Source organism: Pogona vitticeps, chromosome 5 (assembly GCF_051106095.1).
Source record: "Pogona vitticeps strain Pit_001003342236 chromosome 5, PviZW2.1, whole genome shotgun sequence".
Classification (NCBI taxonomy): domain Eukaryota; kingdom Metazoa; phylum Chordata; class Lepidosauria; order Squamata; family Agamidae; genus Pogona; species Pogona vitticeps.
This window is the reverse complement of record NC_135787.1, coordinates 162136079-162163901: the sequence shown is the minus strand read 5'-3', so window position 1 is coordinate 162163901 and position 27823 is coordinate 162136079. Positions and strand designations below refer to the sequence as shown.

General features: G+C 42.3%; 1 protein-coding gene across 1 annotated transcript in view; it reads right to left on the bottom strand.

The window, feature by feature from the left end:
• Nucleotides 1-18856, bottom strand: part of SHISA8 (shisa family member 8) — a 43188-nt gene extending 24332 nt beyond the window's left edge. Inside the window, exon 1 of the mRNA XM_020787954.3 lies at nt 17269-18856. Coding sequence (XP_020643613.1) covers nt 17269-17828 — 560 coding nt within the window. The 5' untranslated portion in view covers nt 17829-18856. The remainder of the gene's footprint in view (nt 1-17268) is intronic.
• Between the last annotated feature and the right edge of the window lie 8967 nt (nt 18857-27823).

Sequence of the window (27823 nt, the reverse complement as noted above, 5' to 3'; positions counted from 1 at the left end):
CTTGTTTGTTTTAAAGGTGAAATGACATGTTTGCATCAGTTCTTCAACAAATTCAGTGGTTGGTGGAGGCATCAGCAACTTTAGAAGCAGTGAGGGAGTGCGATGAATGTTCAAATCCATTTTGGCTTCAAACTCTGATGGCTGCCCATCAGTGTTGTTTCATAATGTGAACTGGAAATTTTTGGGCTTTGTAACATAACCATACCATAATACTAGTTTTCAGTTTTTAGAAGCCATATAAAGCAAATCCAATTGTAACCAGCCTTCGTAATTGCATGAAGGACAAACTATACCCACATGTACTAAAAATTTCATAAATCATACTAGGAAATATAGTGAAGCTCTATTTCAGAATAAATGTGATTGAAAATAATGGTCAGGTGACTTTGCTGGTACATACAAATCAAGTTCCATCCTGATAATATCATGCTCAAAGGAAATAAATTATCTCCTGGCCACCACTGAAAACAGGTTAAAATGCCTAACTGGAGCTCACACCTACAAATCAGAAATATATTGAGAAAATGTATATAGATTTTCATCTTGATAACTCCATTAACAGGACACTTGCATTGCTATACAGTATATTTTTCATTTTTCCTTTCCACCTTGAGTAGGGTTGAACTGATATTGTGTCTTAATCGTGCCCTACAATTATCAGTCCATTTCTCCATTATATTAGATATAATATTTTGTCAAGAAAAGCCCCGCCATGGCTCATGCTTTTATTGCTCATGGCTTCTAATGCAGCATCATAATGTTTTGAGGGCTGGGCTAATGATTCTGAACATTTGGGATGAGGAACCTCAAGGCCTACTGGAACTTTTCAACAACATAAAATGGAACGGGTTTCTGGAACAGATGTCTTGGGCAGAATGCATGTTTTGCAAGCCAATATTTCTAGGGCTACGCCTGAAGTGTAAATTGAGATCTCTACTAATTGATAATCTTCCTAATGAATTGCCACTTTGAGTCTCGCACCAGAAACTGCGTGATCAGCATGATAGAAGAAGTGTTACATGTCCGCTGGGGGCTGGTTCACACAGCTGCTTCCCCCACTGGATGGTCCTTCTTTTGCAATCCAATGAATTGTTTTAAAATGCCTTCTCAGAGGGATTATTTACCTGGCTTTAATAATCGGAATCCTGTTGCTAACCTGTATTTCCCCATGCCTCCCCATCTCACTCTTTGTCTCCTCTGATCCTGACAAAATCTACTCATCTGTTTATAATCTCAGTAGCTCAGCAGGTTTTAAAAAACAAGAAGGGAGAGAGAACAAAGTGAATAGGAATTTATATCTAGCTGAATTGAGATAATAAGGTTTTAATCCCATTGTAGGTGGTAATTATCTTAGCAATGCCAGGATGTTTGCATTATCGTCATCAGTACTTTGTGAACTGTCACTCTAATGATTTTATAGAGATTTAAGCTTTAATATAATAAAGATGGGATAATTTATATTTTGTTTCCTTCTGGTCTTGCTAGTCCAACCACATAACTCAGTTTAATGCACACTTCACACGCCTGATGACTTCAGGCCACAAAAACTTATGCTGCAATTAGGGACAGATCAATCTGGAATTTTTGAAATATTATCATTATAAATGAATTGAGAAATAAGCATAAAATTGAATGGTATTTACCTTATTTCAGTAAGCAGAGTCATAATCAGCACCTCTCAAAAAAACAACACAAAACTCCACACCTAACAATAGGTAGCTGATGGCTGTAACCTTTTCTTCATATACATCACTTATGTGGTCCACCTTGAATACCCCCCTCACTGTTTTGGTAATATAATTGAATTGTTGTTCCTTGAGACTTCCTTGGGAGCAAGACAAAGGGGTGGTGTGTGTGTGTGTGTGTGTGTGTGTGTGTGTGTGAGAGAGAGAGAGAGAGAGAGAGAGAGAAAGAATCTTGTATCGATCAGCAAAAGTGAAATTCTAATCACTTCTGGTTTTGAGGTCATGCCTATGGCTGTTGTCAGTGGTGAGGAAACTGACCTCCAGGCCAAATGAAGCTGCCCACTCTTGGGTTATGTTAAAAACCCACTAAAATCTGAAGGGGGCGTGACTAGCATCATCCCTGCTTCACTCCTGCCCTGATGACAAGAGCTTGGCAGGGCCCTGGGAACATCTGAGTGCACTAACCCCAGGGCACTTCCATCCAGTGATAGGATTCTACTGTCCATACTCATCCATCACTTAGCATAATAAGCCATTTTAAATTTTAAATATGAATTGTACATGATGTAATTCAAGGCAGCTTCCTGGATCATTTCTTCTGCCCTAATAAACAATTTCTTGATGGCTTTTATTCAACTTACTTATCTCTCCTGCAATCTGCAACCTAGAAACCACAAAGTGGATTTATTGCCAAACTCTATTCTTTGGTTGACAACCTGCAGACCAGAGTTAGCACCCTCATGGCCAGAAACTCTCAGAAGCAACAGGACTTCTCAGATGTTTGGTGATTGTATATTTCCCACCAATTCCTGTGCCTTTATTGGTTTGATACTGGTCTAGAGGGATAAACAGTCTAACTTGTTATATAGGAGCTCCCCATGACCTCACAAATCTTTGGGTGTCTATAATCCAGATCTATGGGCACTCTTCTGTAGCCAGGGAGGACAGGGTTACTGATCCATGAGCCTAATCCAGACTGTGGAAGGCCAGCATTCAGTCTGCAAAGATTTCCAGGTCACCCCATCACCTCCTCTAAGCTCTTCCTCTTGTGGTTTGTAGATGAGGGGAGAGGTCTTGTTATTCTTGTACAGGAGTCCTGTGTGTATCACTCTTACCGAGGCCACATAGGGCATTGGCTGGGTCCCATTAGGTGATAGCACTGCATTTTTTAATTTTTATTTTATTTTATTTTTGCAAGCTGGGAGAGGAGAGGAGGAGGAAACGCAACTACTCTCTGCTAGTATTTATTGGTTGCCAATGAAGTGTCCCATCTTGTCACTTGAGAACATGAGCATAAAACCTGCTGTTTGGTCTTCTACAAGAACAGGCTGGTTCATTCATAAAGACAACAATCAGATCATGTCTTTGCTGGAGTGAACCCGCCTGTCCTACTTGCACGTTTCTAGGGGCCTCTATTTTTTGGATTGCTGTAGGATTGCTGTTTTGTTTCATTTCAAGTGTGTGCAATCACTGGAAAAAAACCCAAACAAGACTGTTTGAATTGCCAATACTGTATTGTGAAGCAGCTTAAGAAGAGACTCATTTCAGGATATTGACAAATATACTTTCTTGACTGGCTCTAGACCAGACCTTTAAGATAAAAGCAAACAAAAATCCCCCTCAGTGCCCCCTGTCTCCTCCTACTTCCAGGAAGAAGTTTTCTATTTATTTTCTTAAAGTGTCTCAGCACACACTGTATCTGCTACTCTGATTACATTTCATTATATTTTTCACTTCTTCACTCCACACAGCTGAGGAAATGTTTAATTTGCCATTATACTGAAATGGCTCTCTTCATAAGCCACTTCATGATACTGTCAAATTGACAGCGGGCTAGTGTGGACCAAATAGGGACACTTGAGGTCTTTATGCCATTTTGATGCAAGAACCACACCAAATGTCACCCCATATCTCCTAGTGACCCTATTTAGCTCCATCTAGCCTGATCCAAAATGGGTATCCAAACAATTTATTCAGTTACTGTCTATGTAAAGAAGTGAGAGGAGGAATCAAACTGGTTTCTAGTCAAAATGATGGAAGAAGCAGGTCCACCTGGCATGTCAACCACAGGCCTAACAATACCAGGAAGCAGAGTGATGCCTCCAATGTCATCTGACTTGAGAGGAGGAATGGTCCCACCCCATGTGATTTTACATCTCATTCTAGCTTTAGCTGCATTTCTTAATAGACAGATGGCATTGCTCTATCAACTGAGCAACAGCAGAGTGTTTTTACTAGCCCTGGCCAATGCAGAATCCTAACGCTGCCTACCAGTCAGAGAGGTCAATGTTACACTCCCACCTTTCTTTCTGCACTCTCTGAAGCCTGATTATGCACAATCTATCCACTACAGTAGTAGTTTTTAACCTTTGATGCTCCAACTATTTTGGACTTCAGCTCCCAGAATCCCCTATCATTGGACATGCTGATTGGTTCTCCTGGGAGTTGATGTCCAAAACAGCTAGAGGAGCAGAGATCAAAGACCACTATTGCCTGAAGTTCATGATTTATTCTCTGGGATCCCTAAAGTTAAATGCATATATCCTTTGCCCTTTTCTTCCTTGTGTCAGCCCCAACTGAGAGGTTAAACTTCAGGATGAGGAGCGTTATTTGCTGAGACTCTGGTGGTTTGGCTCAGCCAGGAGCAGGGTAAAGCCAAATCTGAATTACAACGTGTTGCTTTTTCTATTGCAATGTGGTGGAAGAAAGAGGGGTTACTGAAAATCAGAAATAAAGCACAGTGGTAGGGTTGTGTTTTAAAAGCACGCACCACACCTATTTCCAAACGTTCTCACTCCAGTTGGCCTTATTAGCACCTCACTCTGGGAAACATTACACTTAATACATAGACTTAATATATAATAAAAACAATATATAATAAAAACAAGAGCATTAACAAACATGAGCAAGTCAACCTGTGAAAACAAGGATAATTGTGTCAGTTGTGGTGAAAATATTTCTGTTTATTTGTCTCCTGTCTTCTCACTATCACTGTGAACACACCTGGGTTCTAGGAAGGCTTCATCCACTGCATCTATCACTGCCTCTGTCGTTAAGCACTGCCTCTCCCTCTCTTCCAACCATGTCTTTCATAGCTTTGGCAGCATATTCAGTGATTCACAGCTTCTGCATCCTCTGTGTCTCCAGAAACCTTTTGGCAGTACCCATAGTTTCCCTTGTTTTATTTTGTTTCCCCAATACTAAATGGGACTGCAGGATCATTGTCTTAACTGGTAGATCAAAACACGTCAGGAACAGGAATTTGGGAGGAAACAGTATGCAGTATGATAATTTATAGTGGATTAACTGGAGGTTGTAGCAACAGTAAAATGCTTTTTCCATCTATATCTGGCTTCCAAACTGAAGAGCGTTTGATGTCATGATTCTATGGGGAAAGATTCTAACTTCAGCGTGGTTCTGACACTGAAATCAAATAATCTGGCTCCTACATTAGGTCTTCTAATCAGAAACAAATGAGATATCCTGCACACCTGAGATCTGACCCTCTAGGAAGCCTGGAGGAGGAACTTCATGGTGCTGCTTAGAGGTTGCAGCAGGTTTGAGAACCTTCAGAGGGAGAAGGAAAAAAAAAACAATATCAAAAAGAGTTCTTGTTTCCTCCTGTCTCTCCTGAAATGTCCCTTTATTTTGGCAGGAGGGGAGTTTTAACATTTCCCTGATCTGCATATCCCTTTTTTAACCCATTCTGAGTCCACAATTACTCTTGTTTTTCATGATGTCAATCCTCATTCTTGTTTAATGTTCATTTTATTTCCTCTGCAGCAGCACTGGATTCTGTTTTTACTATATGTTTCTGTTTATTACTACATGATAAACATGGGGCAAAAGGAAAGGTGTGTGCTGAGTGATGACAATTCAGAAGATTATTAATCTGCATTGATGTGGCATTTTTCTGATACACAGATCCAGCTCTAATGACATCCACTATCCAGGATACAGGATTCCTACAATTCTTCTCCACTACATCCTCCTTTCATGTATTTTTTTAAAAAGCTGACATCAGTATTTAATACATCATAGATCCTTGCTGGCCCCTTTAAAAAGCCACAACAGACGTGACCATTCAAGTATGGCGTTATTGGGAACAATATTGCAGATTATTAAGAATGATTTGTGTAGATGGGATGAATCTGAAGGTTCTTTTGTTTGCTTGTGAAAAAGAATAATAAGTTGAATATCATAGAATCATTGTAGGGTTGGAAGGGACCTTGGAGGTCTTCTAGTCCAACCCCCTGTCCAAACCTCCAGTGATGGGGCACCCACAGCATTGGCAGGCAAGCCAGGTATCAAAGCTGTGATACCTATCAAAATAGGTACTGCAGGATAACCAGTAGGATTAGGCCAGAATGAATATTTTCGGGACTGAAATAATGTGTTCATTAGAGATTGGAGATCGCTGTTTGGGGAGAAGGTTGTTTGTGGATGAAATTAAATACAGATTTAAATGGGTTGAACCCTATTTTAACAGGTTAACAATAATGATTAGCAGAGTGAGGCAACATCATTATCCTTGTATAGGCAGAACTTGGAAATATTGCTAGTTGGGCTACAATTCCCAGAATCTTCAACCACAGGATATGCTGTCTGGGGATTCTGATAGCTGTAGCCAAATATTAGTATTTTCAAGCTCTGGCATAGAGTGATTATATCCAGGAGTGGCCCAATCTCCTCTGATTGAAAGCCTGGGATGTTCAGTATCCTTTATTTCCTTTCCACTTGCATGTGCAAATTAAACCCTCTGTCAACAAGGTCTGTTTGTGGTATCTAAATTACTCAATTCTGGGTGGACTGTACAGACAGCTATCCCAGACTGATGCAGACTTCTCTGTACTGCACCCTGGCACTCAAATTATTCACACATCATTTTTAATCAACTCAGGAAGGTACATTTCAAGTGCCTACATATCACATAGACCCCCTTTCCTTCTCACACTTTCCTGCTATTGTCATCACCTTCCTACTTGCCCCTTTCACTGGCATTAAAATTTGTGAGGTTTTTCTAATGTTAACAAATGAAATAGCAATGAATTGACAAGATACAGTAAACATTTGAATATATACCACATACTCATGTCAAAAAAATCAGATCTATTCAGAATTAGCAATAATGTTGTACTGTTGTGACCCGCTGTCAAGTTTGAACTGACTTATAGCAACCTTAATAGGACTTTCAAAGTAAGTGCGATATTTAAGGAGTGGTTTAACCATTTTCACACCCCCAGTGAGTTTCCATGGCTGAGTGGGGGGATTCATACCTAGGCTTCCTGAGACCTAGTTCTATCCACTAGTCTAACTGCTACACCACACTGGGTATTGTGTAGTCATCAAAATAAATATAGAAGAAAAAATTAAAAATTAAGAAACTGTGAGGAACACAAAACAAACAGTGGTTAAAATATCCATTTAGTAACCCCTAATATAAAATCACGTGTGACTAAATGGAGTGCAACTGGTAGTTTGTATTTGTATGCTTTTACTTAAGAAAACTGCAGACACCATTAGTACATGCAGCTGGTCTATGCTATAATACTTCTGTTTTGCTTTATAAGCCTTGTGGTGCAGTGGTTAAACTGTAGTACTGCAGCCAAAACTGTTCAGAACCCAAGTTCATCCCAAATTCAAGGTTCACTCAGCCTTCTGAGGTCAGTAAATTGAGTACCAGCTTGCTGGGGTCAGGTCAATGTGTAGTTTGCATAATAAAATGGTAAAGCACCCAGAGGGTGTTTTAAGCATTATGGAGAAATATATAAGCAGCATGGGTTTTTAAAAACAATTTTAGAGTGTATTGACTCGATCCTCACCTCCCCCAAAATAACTTCTTAAATCTGCTTCGTCTGCTGCCACATCTTAAGCAACCTCTAATGATCCTTGAATACTCTATGCTAGCAACTAACTACATCAGTGTGAGTGAAAGGATTCCCATGTTTCTATTTGTAAAGCCGTAATATTACCTTAGGTAAGGGTAAAGGTTCCCCTTGACATTTAGTCAGTCGTGTCCAACTCTAGGGGCCGGTGCTCATCCCTGTTTCCAAGCCATAAAGCCAGTGTTTGTCCAAAGACAGTTTCCGTTGTCACGTGGCCAGCGTGGCTATACACGGAATGCTGTTTACCTTCCCACTGAGGTGGTACCTATTTATCTATTCACATTTGCATGCTTTCGAAATGCTAGGTTGGCAGGAGCTGGGACAAAGCGACGGGAGCTCACTCCGTCGCATGGATTCGATCTTACGACTGCTGGTCTTCTGACCCTGCAGCACACAAAGGCTTCTGCGGTTTAGCCCGCAGCACCACCACGTCCATATTACCTTAGTGTCATGCATTCTTCGAAGCAACAGCACTTCTGCAGCTGGTAGGTTTAGATTATTGGACCTGTAATGTCCCAAATATGGTGTGTTGGTAGTGTTTGAAGCTGTTACAATTCATAAAAATAGGAGACAGGACAAGGCAGTTGTGGAATGAAAGAGGACTGGGAGATGATGCACCTACAATTTCAAGGCCATTTTTGCCATTGCAAAGCTAGCTGCTTCTGGAAAAACCATCACAGCAGGACTGCTTTTCACAGATGGCACAACACAATAGCCGTCTTCTCTTGACCTTACAGTAAAGCACACTTGCAAGTAACCATATTGGTATTCTGTCATAGGTAGGGGATGTACAAGTGGACATGAAATAGATGTATGTGTGAACTATGTACACAGATATGTAACAAAATTTAGCTGCCATGTTAACCTTTTAGAACATGGAATTTAACTTCTGCTCTTCCCCAGTTCTTACTTACATACCTATAAAATACATTGTGCAAACTTTAGAGTCAGCACAGGGACTGTTGGTTCTTGCTGCTGAAGGAAAAAAGCTGCCTCCCCCTCCCCCTCCCCACTCCGTCGCGTGGATTCGATCTTACGACTGCTTGGTCTTCTGACCCTGCAGCACAGGCTTCTGCGGTTTAGCCCACAGCGCCACCACGTCCCTGCCTGTTCCCATCTTGCACCTAATTTGTGCCCTCTCCATCTGCTCCTTGCCTTCCAATGGTGCTGGCACCATGACCTGCATGTCTTCCTTCCCTTAGCTGAAAACAGCTGCCACCATTTTGTGATGTTGGTGCTTTTTAAAAGAAGATGGGAAGACATCCATGTGGGGTGAGCTGAATGAGGAGAAAGGAGAGGGGGTGGAAGCAGTAGTGTGAGAGATGAAGAGTGAAGTCGAAGCAAGGGAGGTGCTGCAACACAACACGTTGCAAGACAGGGGAGGGGAAGGCATGGGAGAAGCATAGTGAGGTGAGGTAAGACAAGAGGGAAGGGAAGTGGTTGGGTGATGTTCTAGTCAGATGGCAAAGGAAAGGAAGACAGGGAGACAGGGAGGGAAATGAGGCAGTGACAGAGGATATCTAGGATTTGGAGGAGCAGGGAGCACCACAGTTGGGTCCTCCTGGTACTCTATATGCAAAGGCATCTCCCTCATTTTGCTAAATGGATTGGCTCGGAAAATCCTCTCATACAAACACATTCAGACAGATGTAACTTTACATAAGTTTGCTTGACATGGAAGGCACTTGTGGTGTCAAGGCAATAAGTGACATAAAAAAGAGCCTTTTCTTGATAAAGGTTTAATAAAATGAGCCATCTCTGTTAATCTACCCTACATCCCCAAGTGGAAGCAGATAGAACAATATACATGGCTTTTTTCTCATCCTTCCTTCCTTTCTTTTGTTGTCTTTCTTGGTCTTAAATGTGTATTCTACTGTAAAGTGTTCGTTGCATAATTATTTCGTAAACTGCTCAGAGAGTGCTGTCACACTATGGGGTGATACATAAGTCAAAAGAACAACAGCAATAACATCAATGATAAAACTTTTCAGTTTTTGCCTTAGGGTACTACCTCTGGTGTTTATCAAACACGGTATCCCTTGGCAGAATTTCCTTTCCTTTGCCTAAACAGCCCAGTCTCTTTGAAGCAGTATATTCTGCAAGACTAGATTTTTAAGGCAGCAATTCTATCTATTGGAGAGTAAACACCATTAAAGAGATGAAGTTTAGTCTCGAGTAAACCTGCATACAACTGTGCTCTGAATCAGTGGCTGGTCCAAGCACTCTTACCACTTTAAGTAGAAGAGATTGTGCTATCCATCTGCCTACCTACAACCTAATGCCTGTCTCCCAAGCTCTTCCCATCTTCCTTCCTGCCAGTGCCACCGGCACTGCCCTACCTTGCTTCCGCAAGTAGAAAGCAGAAGCTACGGCTGCTACATGTGGTGCTTGGTAAGATGTGCCCACCTCACCTTGCCTTCCTGGCACAATTGTGCCAAGTTATTTATGAGCTTGTTGCCTGCTGTATGCCATCCTACAGGCCATGGAAAGCAACAAGGGTCATCCCATTGGGAGGGCACATAGCTGGCAAGCACAAGGGGAATCAAAGTGTGATGCTGGTGTGTTGAAGGTGAGCAAAGCAAAAACAGGGGTAGCACCGGGAGTTGGGAGGCAATGTTGCAGAGCCCTGGGAGGGGGCGGAGGTGCAGTTTGCCTCCACTGGTACTCTACCACTTGAGGTGGCCCCTCCACTGAAGTTGATGGTAGGGCCCTTAATCATTTCAGGATTTTGAGACACCATGAAGAGATGATAGGAATTTAGCCAGCAACGTCTGAAAGCACGTATAGTGGCAACTTGGCAGAAGCCAAGCAGGTCTCAGCTTTCTCAGTGTCTGGATGGCAGGCACATATTGTATTGAATTCCATTGTGGAAGAAAGACAGAACATTACCATAGGGTTGGTTCCAGATTTAGTCATATGCTAAGCATGACTAAGTCTGGATCGCAAACATTATAAATAAATACTGTCAGTGCCCGCTTGATTATGAGCATCTTGATAATGTTGGAACAACTGCCAGAGGGGTAGCCAAGTTTGTCTGTTGCAGCAAAGACAACAGAAAGACATGCTGCATATTTGGCTAATAAATATATTTTTCAGGAGTGTACCATGGATTGGACTCTAGTTCACAAAAGCTTATGCCATAATTAAACGTGTTAATCCTTAAGGAGTTGTTGTTAACAGTGCATGACTCCAAAATGAGCACCTTAAATTAATTCAGCACTCTGAAAGCTGATTGCAGCACTGCCTTTGAAGTAGATACCCTTTCCCTCCCAACATCTAAGATACAATATTTTCTTATCAACCGAGGTTTAAGTGGTAGTCAGACCCAGATTAATAATATTTGAAGTACCTAAATGGCTTTAAAGTGGGGAGAGGGACATGGTGGCGCTGCAGGTTAAACCGCAGAAGCCTCTGTGCTGCAAGGTCAGGAGACCTGCAGTCGTAAGATCGAATCCACGTGATGCCCCTGTCGCTTGTCCCATCTCCCGCCAACCTGATCCAGGTGATGTGCCTATCTGTTTTGAAAGACGAGTAACTGTTGGTTCTCCTCGACATCTCAGCTGTCGACCATGGTATCTCCTGGGGAGGCTCTCTGAGTTGGGGATTGGTCACCTGGCTCTTGCCTGGCTCCAGTCCTTCTTTCAGAGAGTACAGCTTCAGCAGAATGTATCGATCCCACAGGGCTCGATCATCTCTCAAATGCTGCTTAATATCTACATGAGGCTGCTGGGTGGGGTTATCCGGAGGTGTGGTGCCTCGTGTCATCAGTACACTGATGACACTCTGCTCTACATCTCCTTTTTCCCCACAACAGCAGATGCCGCTACGTCCCTTGTGCGCTGCCTGCGGGCTCTTCTGCAATGGGCACAGAATGGATTGAGGCTGAACCCAGAGAAGACAGAGCTCTTGAGGCTGGGCACTCCTGCCATCAGTGGTTTGGGAAGCTCCCTCTCTTTTGGGGGAGCGACTCTCGCTACAGAGAATGTGGTCCACAGTTTGGGGTCCATCTTGACCCAGCGCTTGCCACGGAATCCCAGGTAATGTTTGTGGTTCATTCATCTTGTGGATTCTCCCAGATGCTTTCGTATCTTGATTTTGGGATGCTCGCCACACTTGTCCACATGCTCATAGTCTTGAGATTAGACTACTGCAATACACTCTACCCGGTGCTTCCCTTGAGATTGATGCGGAAACTTCAAATGGTCCAGAACATGGCAGCCAGATTACTAACTGGGGTGAAAAAATATCATCATATTTCCCCCACTCTGACCGCCTTACACTGGTTACCAGTTAGATTCCGCATCGATTTCAAGGTTCTAATGATTACATATAAAACCCTAAATGGTTTAGGACCTCGATACCTGTCAGAGCGCCTTCTTTCACCTAGTTCTACCCGTGTCACTCATTCTAGCCAGACTAGGTGGCTGAGGCGCCTTCTCGGCGGTGGCCCCTTGCCTTTGGAACATCCTCCCCTCTGAGATCTGCCTCGCTAGTAGTTTTTAAGAGTAAACTGAAGGCCTGGCTCTTTAGGCAGTTCTTCCCTCCTGCCACTACTTATTTTTTTCCTCTGGTTCTTGGCTTGTTTTAGTCTTTTTAGTGATGATTTTAATTTTATTTCCTTTTTAGACTGTAAACCACCCAGAGTAGATTTGTCTAGATGGGTGGTATAAAAGGCAAATAAATAAATGAATGAATGAATGAATGAATGAATGAATGAATGAATGAATGAATGAATGAATGAATGAATGAATGAATGAATGAAAATGATAAGAGTAATAGAATAAGGGAAATTGGCTGGAAGAATTTAGTAACCAGGCATCAAGGAAATACCATCTTCATATAGACTCATAAGAGTGAGTGCCTTTTCTCATGTGTTTGTATGCCTTTGTAGAAAATGAGAAGTCTTCTACAGATTCATGAAGCCCAGTGGTTGTTTCTGAGCCAGTTATTATTTTTCAACCCAGCCTTCCTCACACAACCCTTATGAGAATAACATTACATAGAAGAAGAAGGATTTAAGCATGTCTTTTTCAGTTTCTGAAAGGTGGAATAAAAACACAAGCAACAGCAGGAACAGGAGAAGGCTGGTAGCACATTATAGACCTCTGAAGTGCAACTCAGGGAAGTAAACTGAGGGAATGTGAAACATTCTATCTAAAAGGTAATGAATAAATCCCCTTGGATGAGCGATTCCACAACAAATGCCAAGGTCTCCTCCTGTGATGATGGTGGGATAATTCTCACAACAATCTGTTTTTGTACATATTTTAATCTAACCTTGTTTTCCCAAGGTTGTACTTGCCTTCTAACTCAAGCACATAATTTCCTGCAATCTGCATTCACTAAGATCTAAAAAAAGGGAGGACAAGGTAGGAATTGTCCCTCTTTTTTTTTTTTCCTACGGTGTCATAGTGATACCCTCTATCCCAGGGAAAGAAAGGCAAGGTTGCGCTAGGATCAAAACAGAAAACAATGGAAAGCTCTTGATTGCTTCCATGGACAGAAATTTATCTGAAAAATGCCATTATGCTAAACGGTGGTCCTCCTGGGGAATTGCAAGTGTTCAAATTAACCATGCCTTGTAGGAGGGACCCTTTGCCATTTCCTATGACTTTTTGTCTTTGGTCACATCAATTCAAGCCTTACATGATCTGAGTAGCAGGAAAAATCCTGGAACATTGGGGTCCAATCAGGTACATTTCACAGAATAAATGCCCCATGTGAAGGAATCCATAGATGACAAACAACCAAATGAATAAACAACACTGCATTACTTCAGTATTTCTCCCAACACAACTTTGATTCCTGGGAAAACTTAAAGTTTCAACTTTGTTAGCTACCCTGCAAGAGCTGTTGCTGTTCCATCCTTGATGCCCTTTCTTGGTCTCCTGCATAATCTACTGTCAGCATTTTGCTTCCTTTGCCCACTCTTCCAACCAGGAATCTGCAGTCGTTTGTACCATGTCATTGAAAAGAGTTAGTATGTGATTAGTTCACTATAGGATCTAAAGTTTCTAACTTTCCAGTTTTCAGAAAGTCTGTGGGCCATCCAAGGTGAGATCTAACACCACTGTATCAGATCCATCTCTTTGTCTGCAGCATCTCCACTTAATTACATTCTGAAATAATATGCAGAGAACAGGGACTTAAGATCAGCCTTCCCTCACTCCACTTCCTCCCCCCCCCCAGCTTTCTTTTAACATCTTGCCCAACGAAGAGATAAAAGGAATGCATTTTTGAGTGCACAGATTATTGTTTGTTTTTGGTTGGCTGTAAAAGTCTCACCTCATTATGGCATTTGGACTATGTTTTGTATCGGTCCTGGCACCTTCACAGACGCATCTGATGGTGACACAGGAAAGAGCCTTCTCCGTTGCTGCTCCCAGACTTTGGAACTCCTTCCCACCAGAAGCCAGGCTGGCCTGATCTTAGCTGTCCTTCCACAAGCAGGCAAAGACCTTTCTCTTCAGACAAGCTTTCCCTTAATGACCGGCTGCTTGGGTGGGGTTTTTAAATATATTCTACCTCAACTTCCCATGTGGCTGAAAAGCTGTGGTTTTAGCTACCTCTGGTACGGAGCAGAAATAGGAAGGACGTAGGCTGAAATTTACTGGCAGGTCTCTGGGTGATTTCCAGTACATCTGGAAGAGTTTCTGGCTCTCATTTGTCTTCATAATGGTAACAGCCCACCAAGGCTTCCATGTCTCGGTAGATGAATTTCAAATTGCTGCCTAATCGTAATGCGTAGACCATATTACTCTTTAACATCCATGGTAGCAAAGGCAAACCTGCAGGTGTATTGCTGAAATTACAGAGAACCCAGCAGCAAAGAAAGCCAAAGATCGTTTTGTGATAAATACAGATGCACAGGACTCACTCATCCTAAGATGTAGTTTAGATAACCTGAAAAGAACTTAACATATGTTTGGAGGAAATTGCTATCAGAAGCTGCTAGCTGTAGCAAGACAGAGCCTCCAAGTTCAGAGGTAGTAGGTCTCTCAATTTAGAGGATAAAATGGGGCAGGCCATTACCTTTGTGCCTTGTTTCTCAGAAGCATCTGCCTAGCCCCTGTTGGAAGCAATGTTTCAATGCATGGTCTCTGCTCTGATCCAATAGACCACTGAGGCTTTTATACTTCTGCTGTTGCTAAAAAACAAATAAACCAAACACTCCATGCACTGCAGTTCAGAGATGGTTGAGAAAAATAAATATTTTTCCCCACTGGGATCAAATACAAAAGCCAAAGCTCTCTTCCTCACTGAATCCTTGCTTCCAGCGTTCTAGAAGAGAATCTTTGGGGTGGCTGCAGTCGTATGCAGATATGGCACCCAAACAGAACTTTTAAAAAGTTACTTTTGGACTACAGCTCCCAGTATCTCCCAGCCAGTGTAATTTTTCCACGTCTGATCCAAAATCACGCACATACCTAGAAATGCTCCACAACAGAGTTGTTGGTTGAGCGGCCAGAAGAAACCATTTTCTCACTGGGCTTCATGTAGGTAAATTCCTCAGAGGAGAGAACATATCTATGGCACTAGAGTGAATGGCCCAAGAGCATCATACCTGCAAGCCAGTCTGTAGTATACAGAGAGAGAAGCCTTTGTAAGGTCCCCGGTTCTGACATTATACTTTAGCCTGAGCTCTACAGCTGTCCTCTGCTTGCTCTCCATCCACCCTATGAAGCAGCTGGTCAGAGGACAATGTCAGGCTGAGCCCAGCGCTTCAGGCCCATCAACGCTGGATGTTTTGGCAGCCTTATGAAGACCCTCAGGGGGTAATATGCAGCTTTGCCTTGACACCTTCCCTCACATCAAAATACCAACCAAGCCTTTTCTTTCTAAGGGGACAAAGACTCCTGTTGACTGCTGTGCCTCTTTTATTTTGTGTTTGCTGCCACAGATGAGCAGAAAATCTCTTCCACCCCTGTCCTGACATTGAGGCAGAGGAAATGCTAGGATCATAAAGAGTGCCATCCCAAGTGGCATTGCCCTCCCTGCTTCTCTCTCTCTCCCCCCCCCCCGCCCAGCTCTTCCACGCTAGAGTTAATCATGCCCTGAGCCCTGCACATTTTCCTCCCACAATGGCTGATTAAACTACTGAGCATGTTGCCAAGCATGTCGGGGGAACTGTCGCGCATGACCTACAACAAGTCATCTCATGGCCTTGGGGGGCAGACGTCTCCCTTTGAGGGAGATTTAATCCCCCTTCTTGCTGATGGCAGAGCCGGCTTAGCCCCATGGCAGGAAAAGCCTCATGAGAGAAAGACCAAAATGGACCCTAGGGTTTGGGGGGGGGTGAGGGAGCAGAGGACGAAAACAATGACAATCCACAATAACTTCATTGGTGGCACAGCAGCAGAAAAGGAAATGGAATATGAGGGATGGCCCAGAAAAGCTCGAAGTGAGGGATAAGGAAGAGCAATACAAAAGCACAAACAATATGAAAGAAAGAAAGAGGGAGGGGGGAAAAGAGAGAAATATGAACAATCAGGCAACCTGCAATTAATTGCCAAGTTTAATTCCATAAAGGTTGCTTTGCTTCAGTGAAGGGAGATGCAAAGTGAGATAAGGCAAAGGTTTGGTCCCAAAGATGACCACGTCACCTGCAAATCGAACTTCTGTCCTCAACCATTTCCCCTTCCATGTTTTTTAGAATACCTTCATTACCTGTACATTCAGTATTCACACCTTGAATGGTGGCAAGCCTGGAGAAACGTCCTTTTGGACTGCTCTTCCTCTTACAGGACAATCCAAAGAAACACAAAATGGGCACAGTGGTTTGCTGGTACTGTATTGTCATTCCTTGTCACCCAGTTGGCCAGAGTGTTATGTGTGAGGGGCACCTGCTCACTGCCAGCCAAAAGAGTTTATTTCTCTCTCATACACCCACACCACAAAGTTTTATAAGCTTGCTTCAAAATGGCAAATCAAGGGTGGGCAATACCCTTCACTGGAATATTAAAATATTAAAGGCATGTAAGTTGCCGAGTCGGGTAGGACCCTTCCTCAGATTAGGCATTGACTTGAGGGTCCTACTGGACTTGAAAATTTGTCTATTTTTAATATTTTAGTGGTTCAGTAAACGTATGACCTACACTTCTTTTTGCACTTTGTTCATGGGCCTCATGGCTTTTCTGTATTTGCTCAAAATAGCAGGAAAGGAAATAAAATAATTTATAAGACATGGAGATCAGCTGTGCATCTCCCTCTCTGAACACAGAATGAAATCACCAACTTTGCTTCCAGCCATGAAGTGCACCTGTTCTGCTTGGGTTGCTCTCAATTCTTCAAACCTTTTCCTTCACTATTAAGACATTTTATAGCAACCAATATTGCAACCTATTTGCCCCTTCTCATTATTAAGAAACATTTTTGTTATGATCCATCTCCTTTATGACTGTCTCCACAGCTGCTTTTCCTCCACAAAGTCCACATTTGCATTATATCCCTCTCCTGACTTGTTTTCTCGGGTATTTAGACCCAAAGATAAATCAAATTAACGGCGTGGGTCCAATGAAGAAAAAGACAAAACAGTCTACTTTACTTTGTAGACTTTGCTGTGAGATTGGAAGGAGAAAATAGAATCAAGAGAGGAGGGAATTTGGACCTATCATTTCTTCATAGCAAGGATGGAGGGAAAGTTTTTGAAAATAAGACACAGAAGTTGGGGGATGGGGATACATTTTTGATTGTTTTACCTGGACATGGTCATCTCTGTTTGAGGGCTCTGCGACCTCTCCAGCCCCAGCTTGGTAAAGATGCCCACCAGTACCATGATGGCTACCACACCGCAGATAATATACACGATCATGTTGGTCTTGTCCCTGGTGGGATTCACTGGGGACTCATCCACTCGAGCAGGTGGCTGGCCTGTATTGACCCATTCTGGTGTCTCATAATTGGAGCAGCCACTTTGGTCCAGTCGCCCACTTGTGAACTGGCAGCAGAAGCGATAGCCGCAGGTCCCACAACAAAATTTGTAAATCCCTGAATTGCAGTTAAAGGGAGGATCCCACTGGCCCATAACATCATAATAACCAAGGCACCGATCACCCCCAAGTATGATCTCTGTGGGGGCCACAACTGTATTCTCCACGGTAGGACCCAAAGTGCTGTTGCCAGTGGTCTCCATCTGTGTTTCCAATTCAGGTTTCTGAGTACTTGGGCTTCCAGTCCAAACCTGTCCTGGATCCAACAGAACAAGGCAACAGAAACCAAAAATACAACCCCGTTCCATCTGCTTGGCACCCCAGCTCATAACTGAAACCGCCTTCTGTCTCTCCTCCTTTCTCTGAGACTGATTCCACAAAAAAGTCTTGTTTTGTTGAGAGAGGCGACCAAAAATCCCAGCTAAAAGTACACACAACTGCACATCTTTTCATCTGCCACTTCCAATGGTGAAGAAATAGTTCAGTCTCTCCTCACTAAACAGTTTTGCTCAGAGAGAAACCACACACACTCCAAGCAAACCCTCTCGCCAAACATGAGGGATCAGTGGGAGTGAGGAAGGGAATTGCAAGTTTTTTTTAAAGGAGGTGAGAAGGAAAAGAGAAGGAGGAGAAAGAGGTAAAGAGTTGGGGGGGGGAATCAAAATAATATGCAGCACCTTCTAAGTCAAAAGAACAATCTTACAATATCCTGTGTGATCCTAGGAGGTGGAAGAAGACGTGCAATCCTTCTCTTTCTTGCCTTTTAGCAGCAAGTATTCTATGTTTCTAATTTCATTTGAAAAGCTGCGCTGAAAATACCATGAACTACATTCCCATCTTGGCTCGAACAGAATCCTGGAGGCAGCCGGTCTCTTTCTCTTTCACTCCCCCTTCTTCAGAGCCACTGTGCTTTCTGGAGAGAGAGAGACAGGGGGAAAAATCCTTTGCACCACTGAGAAAGGGAGGGATCATCAATAGGGAAAAGAAGAGGGGGGAAAAGGAGGAAGGGGAGGGAGAAGTAGATGAGAGAGAGAGAGAGAGAGAGAGAGTAGGAGGGTGAAAAGAGCCCTTCTTCCTTCTTAAAGCTGGATCCACAATTGCCCGACAGTTCCCAATGCAGACCGGAGAAAAACCTTTGCCAACTCCTCTGTGTCCTCTGTGCAAATCCCTGGCGAACAGCCAGAGGTTGTCATCAGGCCAGGCTGGAGGCAAGAGGATGCTGTGGGCCCCCTATGGATGGTGTCCCAGGCGCTTGGGCACAAGTGGAATGAAGCTGGGAGGCAACTGCAAGCACCTTATTTGTGTGAGGAGAGAAGAGGCAGAGATGAAGCTGGACGCCCTCTGAATGCTTCCCCCCCCCCCACATGTGTCATTCCACTCTGCAGAGAAGAACCAACTACCTTTTAGTACAAAGGCTCTTACACAGATGGCAATAACTTCAGCCTGGCATGATTGCTACTGCAATATTGTGTTTTGAGAGCATGACTGAAAAACCAAGATAATTTAGACAATGACAATGACGATTTGTTTGTTCTTCTGCACCCAACATGTATATAAGTTCTCTGTGTCAAAGTCAGCTAAAACTAGGCTATAGTGAAAGGTTAGTGCAGTATCAAATTAAAATCCAGAGCATGTATATTTTCAGAATTTGAACCCGACCCCACTCCAAAAAGGCAAGAATTTTTGAAAGCTTCTTAGGGATTAGCTGTAAGTATATTAACTTCAGTTATCAAAATGAGTGCCCCTTAGTCATTGGCTGAACTGCTGGGGTGTTAAGGAATGTTTATGAACATCCATACTGTTCATATGGCTATGCTTATGAGCAGATGAAGCAGTTTTCAGGCAAGGGTTCAAGCAGAGAAGGAAGTAGGCAGCAGACTGGCTGAGTGTAGAATATTACTTTTTAAAGAGCACTTTGCTAAATAAGTGGGCATAAGAAGTGTACATAGAGGCATGAGCCGTGTGGATGTGCATATGAACGGGGGAGTGTGTGAAATGAAAGCAGACAGACAAAATGTCTCAGTTACACACATGTGTGATTGCACACACACACACACACACACACACACACTCCAATTGTAAATGTATGCAGCTTTCTACTTGTTTATGCTTAGAGCATTTGGATTAACAAAAAAGGAAGCTGTGTGATAGATGGTACTGTAATGATAAGAAGTTTTGCTTTTACTGAATTCTTCTGATACTTATTTATGAACTAGACTAATTCAGGACAAGAGACTGCCTCAGGTTAGGAGACTTGAACTCTTCCATTTTGGAAACATTCCAGGCTTCCTGAGTTTAGAAAACATCTGCAGAGAATGGCATTGGGTTTCAAAGACAACGCTAGCTAATATTTTCTCTCCTTCTCCTTCTGCGAGAGAACTTTTTCAGGACACATCGGAGAAAAACAAATCAAGACTGAGGACAACCGTCCAGGGTTTTGAACTGTCATTCTTATTCTGGCAAGACTGCTGATTAATTTTAGAAGGGAAGGCTTTGGCTGAATAGAAAACGAAGAACAAGTTAGATCCAGGAATGAAGGCTTAGAGCAAAGAAGATGAAAACAATTATCCACACAACAAACAATTAACTTACACAATTAATTGCCACAAGATGTTCCAATGGCTCTAGGAAAAGAGTACAGGACCATCAGGAGGGAGGATCAGTTACACTGCTTGCTTGTCATGCTGACAGGCCTGTAGCTAACATTAAAATATGCAGCTAAAAATAAATCCACTTTTTTTCATCAGTGGGAAGCTTAACTATAAAAATGGCCCCTAAAGAACTTATTTCTCAGGAAAAGGAAAAACAGAAGAGTGTTAAAGGAGCTTGTCAAAGACCTAGTTTATTGGCAGTATCATATGGGGAACTTGAAGCAATGTTCTGTCTTTCAGGGAAGCACCGCTTTATCAACAGTAATGAGACTTACGGTCCAATTTCCTCTTCCTTGATACCGGAAATCAATGATTGCCAATGAGCCATTCAATTTACATTAGCCTGAACTGGACTGACAGTGTGAGCAAAGGTGATGTCTAAAAACTTTGGCAGCAAAATGCCTAGAAGTTGCTCTTCGGAGGTTTGTAGAAGGATGTCTCACTCTCAAATTTGGGCGGGTGCTCCCTGCTCAAGCTGCCTATGGAAAGGGTACAGAAAGATTCACAAGTATTTCAACAGATTGTAATATACGATAAGCTTCTAATAATAATTTGGGCTGTGCAACCCAAGACATTTTGATGCCTGAGAGAGAGAAGAAACTAGCACCCTTCCTTCCAGTAACCAAGTCAATATGCATTGTACCCAAGGCCAGCCTTGATATTTTGCCTGGTGAGGCAGAATATCTCATCACTCACAGTAAAAATACAATAATAAAGAACAATGTAGGTAACCATTTCCTGTGCATTCATGATGATACTTAAAATCTGCTGCTTGAGGTGAACATATGCTGCCTTAACAGTAGAGCTGGCCTTGCTAATGGCCCCAAACGACAACACCAGAGACAACTGTGCAGCTCACAAATACGTATAAAATTGAAATTATCTTCTCCCATAACCCTGGAGCTGTCCAGCATATCCACATTTCACACTTCAGGATTATATGCATCTTCCATAGTACAGTAGTAGTTTAGAAGAGGTAGCTGTGTTAGTCTGTACTAGCATCTCAGGCAAAACCAAAATAAAAATGAAAAAAAAAATAGTGGGAGTATACCTGTCCACAAGAGCTCACATTAGTATATAGCAGTCAGTCTTTAAGGTGCCACAACATTTTTGTCTTCTTTATTTTTATTTTTATTTTTTATTTTGGTTTTTCCTGATATTCATGGCTACTTCATCACTTCCTCTTTAATGGATACTATCTTTTTGTTTCATGTGAAGGTGATAGAGTTACTAGAATGCTTCCCAGAGGATTTCTGGCATGTATAGACTCTATGTTCCTGATCTGTAGTTACTGTTTTTCAATTTGAATATTGCACATATTGTATGGATAAGAACTCCTAAAGTCTGAGGCAGAGCGGGGGAGAAGATACCAATAATCTTTCAGGCGAATGTAAAAACTGCACAAATTGTCCCAAGGGCCCGTGTTCATAACCTTATTGGCATGAGAGGGTAGGGAGACCAATATACCCATAATTTGATTCTAGGGTGTGACTACTCATGCAATGTGTCTCATATGCTATCAACTTGGGCCCAGTTCCCTCCTTCTCTACCTTCAAGGGAGCCCCCTCTGTCAACCATCTGTTCCATGGCAGAATATCACTGCTGCTCTGAAAAACTCAGATCAGTAAAAATAAGCAAAATACCACAGTCCTTTTCCTGACAAACCCTGTACTTAAACAAAACAAATCAGAGCAAAGCAAAACGAAGAAACAAACAGTTCTTCCTACCTCTTCAAGAAGGAGAACAGGAAAAAAAGGAAGCAAAATATCAGCAGGGGATGATTTTGTAACATCGTCCCCTTTCTCCAACAGTAAGAAGAGATAGTGCTGTAGGATTAACTTCTTTCACTTGAGACTTATTGCTGACTCTTTAGTATTTGCCTTATTTACAAATTTACAGTCAGCACAAAACTGGAGACAAACAAGCACTTCCTTCGCTGGCCAAAGACTGGTAGAGAAACCTGAGTATGTTGTAGGTTTCTCTCCCCCCCACCCACACACTTAAACCAATGACAAGCCAGAGCTTGGTGATCTTACAACTCATGTCATGTTGTACCCATGCTGGGTGGGGGATTCTGGGAGATATAATTCAGAAATAGAACTTTTACAAGCTTTAATTCATATAGAAGTGTTCATCTCTATCTCTCTCCCCCTCTCCCCCCCCTCCACATCCATTCCCACATTATAGCTGCAAATGCCTGCTTCCCCTCCCCCCCCCCCCCACACACTCTGCAGAGCACCAGGTTTTTGTATAAAATGCCAACTGGAATTGCTCTCCCTGCTTCCCAATGAGACTCGACCCCCCCCCAAAAAAGATTCCACCCCTTCTTTTTCTGTCTCTGAACATGAGGGAGGGATGCAGGCATGTTGGCAAGACTTGATCTGAGTCCCAAATCCAAGTCCGAGTCTTTGATACCAAGTCCCAAGTCCAAGTCCCTATTAAAAACAAACATTTTCCCCTAGAAAAGAAGGGGGGAGTAGGAGCGTTCTGAGTTGCGAGTTGAGTCTCGGTTATTGAAAAAAGCAACAGCCTCGAGTCTGAGTTGAGTCACTGGCATGACTTAAGTCTGTCTTGACAGCGAGTCCCACGACTTGAGTCCCCATCCCTGGAGATACGCTTAGAATACGGCTTGCATCTCTTTTCCTGCCTATTGTCAAGAATGTAGTTTCGCCCCAAAGCCCTCACCATTTATTTAAGATTTTTCCTGACATAATGCCACTTCAGATTAGGGCCATCAAGAAAATCTGAAACTGAACCTAATTTAAAAGTATCTGTTGACTGTTTTAATTTTTTTTAATATATAATTTCCCTTTTTTGTATTTAATGCTATACCTAGCATTAATGCTATATCTCTACAACTTGGGGTGGGTGGGTGGTAAAACCCAGAATAAATGATAATGTGACTTCAGGCTCCACAATTCTATGAATATTGTCACCTGACCTTGGAGAAGTTACTTTTATGGACTGCAGCTCCCAACACCCTACTCCACAGTTGTTGTAGTTAAACAGGTAGAAGATTCTGGGGAAACAGAAAATGGTTCAAAATGTAACTTTTCTAGATTGGTTCCCCAATGGAAAGGGGATCTCCCTGCACACAGAAAAATAGCAAATGGAGCCTAGCTTGCTTCTTGGGATGCTCTTTTTCTATATGGTGGGAAAACATGTGTTTATGTGTGGGAGCATGCACACAATCAAACGTACCCGTTCCTTCTACTACCCAGTGATGTAGCCCTGGGAAAATCTTGTCATTATGCTGACTGCATGCAATGGCTTGCCAGCCTTAGAGATGCAGCAAAACAAGCCGCCTGGCTGGCCTAGAGCAGTTATAAGAGTTCACCTCATACTTCCATGGCCCTTCTTCACAGAGAAGAAGATCAGTAGGAATATTGAGTGTCTCCCAACCACTGCTTGTCTTGTCTTTTGAGTGAAAAATCTATTATTCTGAAATAGGTGTCCTAAACCTATTGTTTCTAAAACCTACTTTTTTGTTCATTTAAGAAAGTTAAGAATTATCTGTTTGCCTGGAGGCATGCAAGACAACATGAAGCAGTGAAATACAATAACACCTTAATTTTGTTTTTTGATTGGTTATTAGGTGGTTATCATGGGCTTCATATGCAGGACTGATTGCTCAGACATAAGTTACAAAACAATTTGCTTTTATTTTTGATTGGAGGTGAACACAGGCTTCACTTCAAGCCTTATTGTTCTCTCACAGCAGTTTTGAAGGAGTGCAACAATAGAGGGAAATGTATCACATTCTAATTGTGAAGCTGCTGCCTCATTTAGATCTTCTCTTGGGTGACAGGGTGACAATTTAGCTGACTTATTTTTTACTAAATGAAATTTCTGGACTATTTTTCAAGGCAGATTTTTGTATACAAATACTGTACATTGCAGTTATTCAAATGAAAGGTTATCAGAGCACGAATTATTGTTGCAAAGCTATACATTAAGTGAAAATTGATCAGTGTGAACTGATAAAAGATGCTGCAAACCATATTTTGTAGTGACAATGACAAATTCAAGAAGAGGGCAAATGTTTAACAGACAAACTGTTGATCAAAATTATACTAAGTTACATTTGGCATCCAGGAAATCCTTTGTTTTGCTAATTGAGTGCAAACGCTATGATTAAGATGGTTTCAGATTTAGGAAACACAAAACTAAGCTTTTACTGGGAGGCTAGATATCAAATCTGTGTTCATTCTGTGCTACCTGAGAGCAATTCCAGTGAAGTCCTGGAATTTATATCGCTGTGTGTCAAATGAGAATTTTGCTTTGGTAACCATCTTAACTAACACTGGAAATCTAGGACCTCATCTTGCCTGCAGGCTTCTCTCTCTCTCTCTCTGCAGCTCCACAGTTGGAATTTACTGTGCTGATTGCAGAAGGCAGAATGTGACTTGCTTGCACTTTGATTTAATCTTTAATGACATGACTGGGAATCCTAAATATTCCAAAGGTGCCAAGTACATGACAGGAGAGGGCCAGGGATATGCTGGTGTTAAGTGGAAAACTTTTTAAAGGAGACCACCCAAGGGTAGTTTTGCCATTCCAGTGATCACAGACGTGACATATATTTTTTTTTACACACTTTCAAGTCCCTAGAGGAGAATCAGCACAACAAAGCAAGATGAATGCAAATAGGTTCACAGTTCTGGGCACTGACCTTTATGCTTATGCAGCAGCCGCACACCAGTACCTAAGGGGGAGCTGCAGAAATAAGTCCTTTCTTTCCATCCCCACTGCCTTCACTCTTTGGAAGAGCATCCTGCCATTCAGAAGCCAGCCAAACAGAAATGCTCAGCCACCTTAATACCCAAGGATTCTAATACTTGTGGTGGTCATTTTAAAATAACAACTCTCTCTCTCTCTCTCTCTCTCTCTCTCTCTCTCTCTCTCTCTCTGTGTGTGTGTGTGTGTGTGTGTGTGTGTGTGTGTGTGTAAAAATACCTTCCTGTTTTATCTGGGATCTGGGAGAGATGAGCTAAGCCTCAGAGGGAAAGACTGATGGGACCATCAGGTATTGCCAGGGTGTTGCCAATGGCCAGGGTGGCCTCTCCCCCACCCCCAGTGGTTTTCAAAAGTTCAGTATATGGCTTTTGCACATAAATCAATGTTCCAGGTTCGCCCACTGAAAACTGCTAAAATTAGAAACACATCTTTTGGACATTAGATTCCCTTTTATTTCTTCATATCTCCCGATGATTCCATCTCCCTGTCAGTGTCACATGCAAACCCTAGACTGATCTATCATAATTTAATTCTCCATTTGATTCTAAGATGGTGGTTACATTTCTTAAAAAATAACACCTCTACAGTATTTAATTTGAGTTTAGGCTGTTTTGAATTGCTGCAAAAATTGGTGAATCTACAACACATGTGTAAGAGTGAATTACTTTGATGGGGAACTGTGCTTTTTGGAGCAGCAGGGAGCTTTTTTACTCCTCTGCCAGAGGTCCGTTTATTTTAACGCACATGTGGAATTGACTCATTTAAATTGATTCCCCCTGTGTGGATGTCTCTGTCCGCATTAATCAGCCACTTGCCCCTGCTGCTGTTGTGTTAAAAACGGGGGTGGGTGGGTGGGGGAGAAGCCCGGCTGCCAAGCAGCCTGCAGGAGCTCCCTGCCGCTTACTTGCTTGCCCAGATCTTCTTCCAGTTCAAGGGGGGGGAGGTGAGGCAAGGATTGGGCAAGATCAACCCAAGGAGGTGACTCTTTGCTGAACCAGGGATAAACAAACAAACAAACAAACAAACAAACAAACAAACAAACAAACAAGCATACATACATACATACATACATACATACATACATACATACATACATACATACATACATACATACATACATACATACATACATACATACATACATACAAACAAAATGCCGCCGCCGCTGCTGCCACCACCCTTTGTGCTGCCACTGCCACCTCTCTCTTCCCCCTGCCAGCCAGCCCGTTTCAGGCCATGTCTCCTCCACCCCATCTGTGTGGGCATGTGTTTTGTTTGCATGTTTGCAGCATGTGTCAGTCGCCCATTGCCACCTGGTTCCCCGGTGTGTGTCAACGCTCACAAGGCACCACTGTGTACATGAAATGATGGCTTACTTAGCTGCTTCGTACTACACTTCCCTTCTCTGGATGGAGACACACACACATACAAACATTCACGCATGCCCGTATGCTTCTCTGAATTCCGGCCTTGGGTTGGAGAGAAAGGGCAAACACATCTGGTGAGGGTGTCCCTTCAAAAACACTGGATTAAACATTTGTTTCAAAGGAACACAAACTGCGATTCAAACACCACATGACGCACGTGACTTGGAGGTGAATGACATTTACACCAACATATATTTCAAAGTACAGTATAGCTTAAATGTAAACAGGCCCTAAGATAGGCTCATTTACTCTTCAGATTCTGAGCTGGATAGTATGTTGAAGTATATTGGTCCTACTGCTCCCTTTTATCTTTGTATAAATGTTCTTAGTATGTTTACTTAATACTGTGAGGCTTGTCAGTGGTATTTTGCTCATAAGTGTGAAAAAAACCACTATTTTTGTTTAAAGAAAATGAATATTATAATATGCCGTTGGTACTCTGTGGGGTGTTGTCTTGAAGCACTGTGGGAATCGTAAGATAGTGGGTGGCTTGCAGCACCCACAACAGATCACGGCAGTATTGCTACTGTTGCCTAACATGCCAATGCTGTCACCTATGGTATAGTGGATTCAGGGCTTTCTCATTAGCTGGGTTTGTGACATCACCTGCTATCTCCCTCTTTGAGTTTAAATATAATCTTTGCAGTAGCAAGGAAAGAAATACATTCTCCTTGGAAGGGTATATTACTGCAAGCTATTCTTGTTGTTAGGCAAAGGAATAGTGGTTTGGTTTTGAATGGACAGTTAAGAGCTATTAGCTTTACAAAAGCACTGCTCCTTATTTGTTGCTATGGTTCAATAAAGTTGCCTGCACTTTTGGACTATCTGGTGAGGGCTGGATTATCAATATAAGCACATGCATTTTCATATTTATTTATTTATTTATTTATTTATTTATTTATTTATTTATTTATTTATTTATTTATTTATTTATTTATTTATTTATTTATTTATTTGATTTTTTAAACCGCACCATTACCAATGGTCTCTGTGCAGCAAACAACAATATTAAAACTTTAAAAACATTAAAACCATTAAAAATAGGCAATATTATAATAATATCATATATTGAAAACAATCATTAAAACATTGATATTAATAAATCCTGCTGCTCATATGGCCAGCTGAAGAATACTATTTAATTAAAATGCTGGCTAAACAGAAAGGTCGTTGCCTGGCGCCGAAAAGCAAAAGTGTTGGAGCCAGGCGGAACTCTATAGGGAGGGCGTTCCAAAGTTGGGGGGCAAAAGCTAAGAAGGCCCTATTTCAGCATACTATCCCCCTCACTTCTTTCAGGGATGGCACCTTCAGAAGGGCCTCCTGGCCTGATCTTAGAGGACCGGCAGGCTCGTATGGAAGAAGGCGGTCCTTTAGGTAACCAGGTCCTAAGCCGTTTAGGGCTTTATATGTCAAACTGAGCACATATATACCACTACACTCCTGGTGGCCACTAGTAAGCATGCATGTGTGAATTTTAATGTTGTGAGCTGCTTTGGGTCCCTTGTTGGG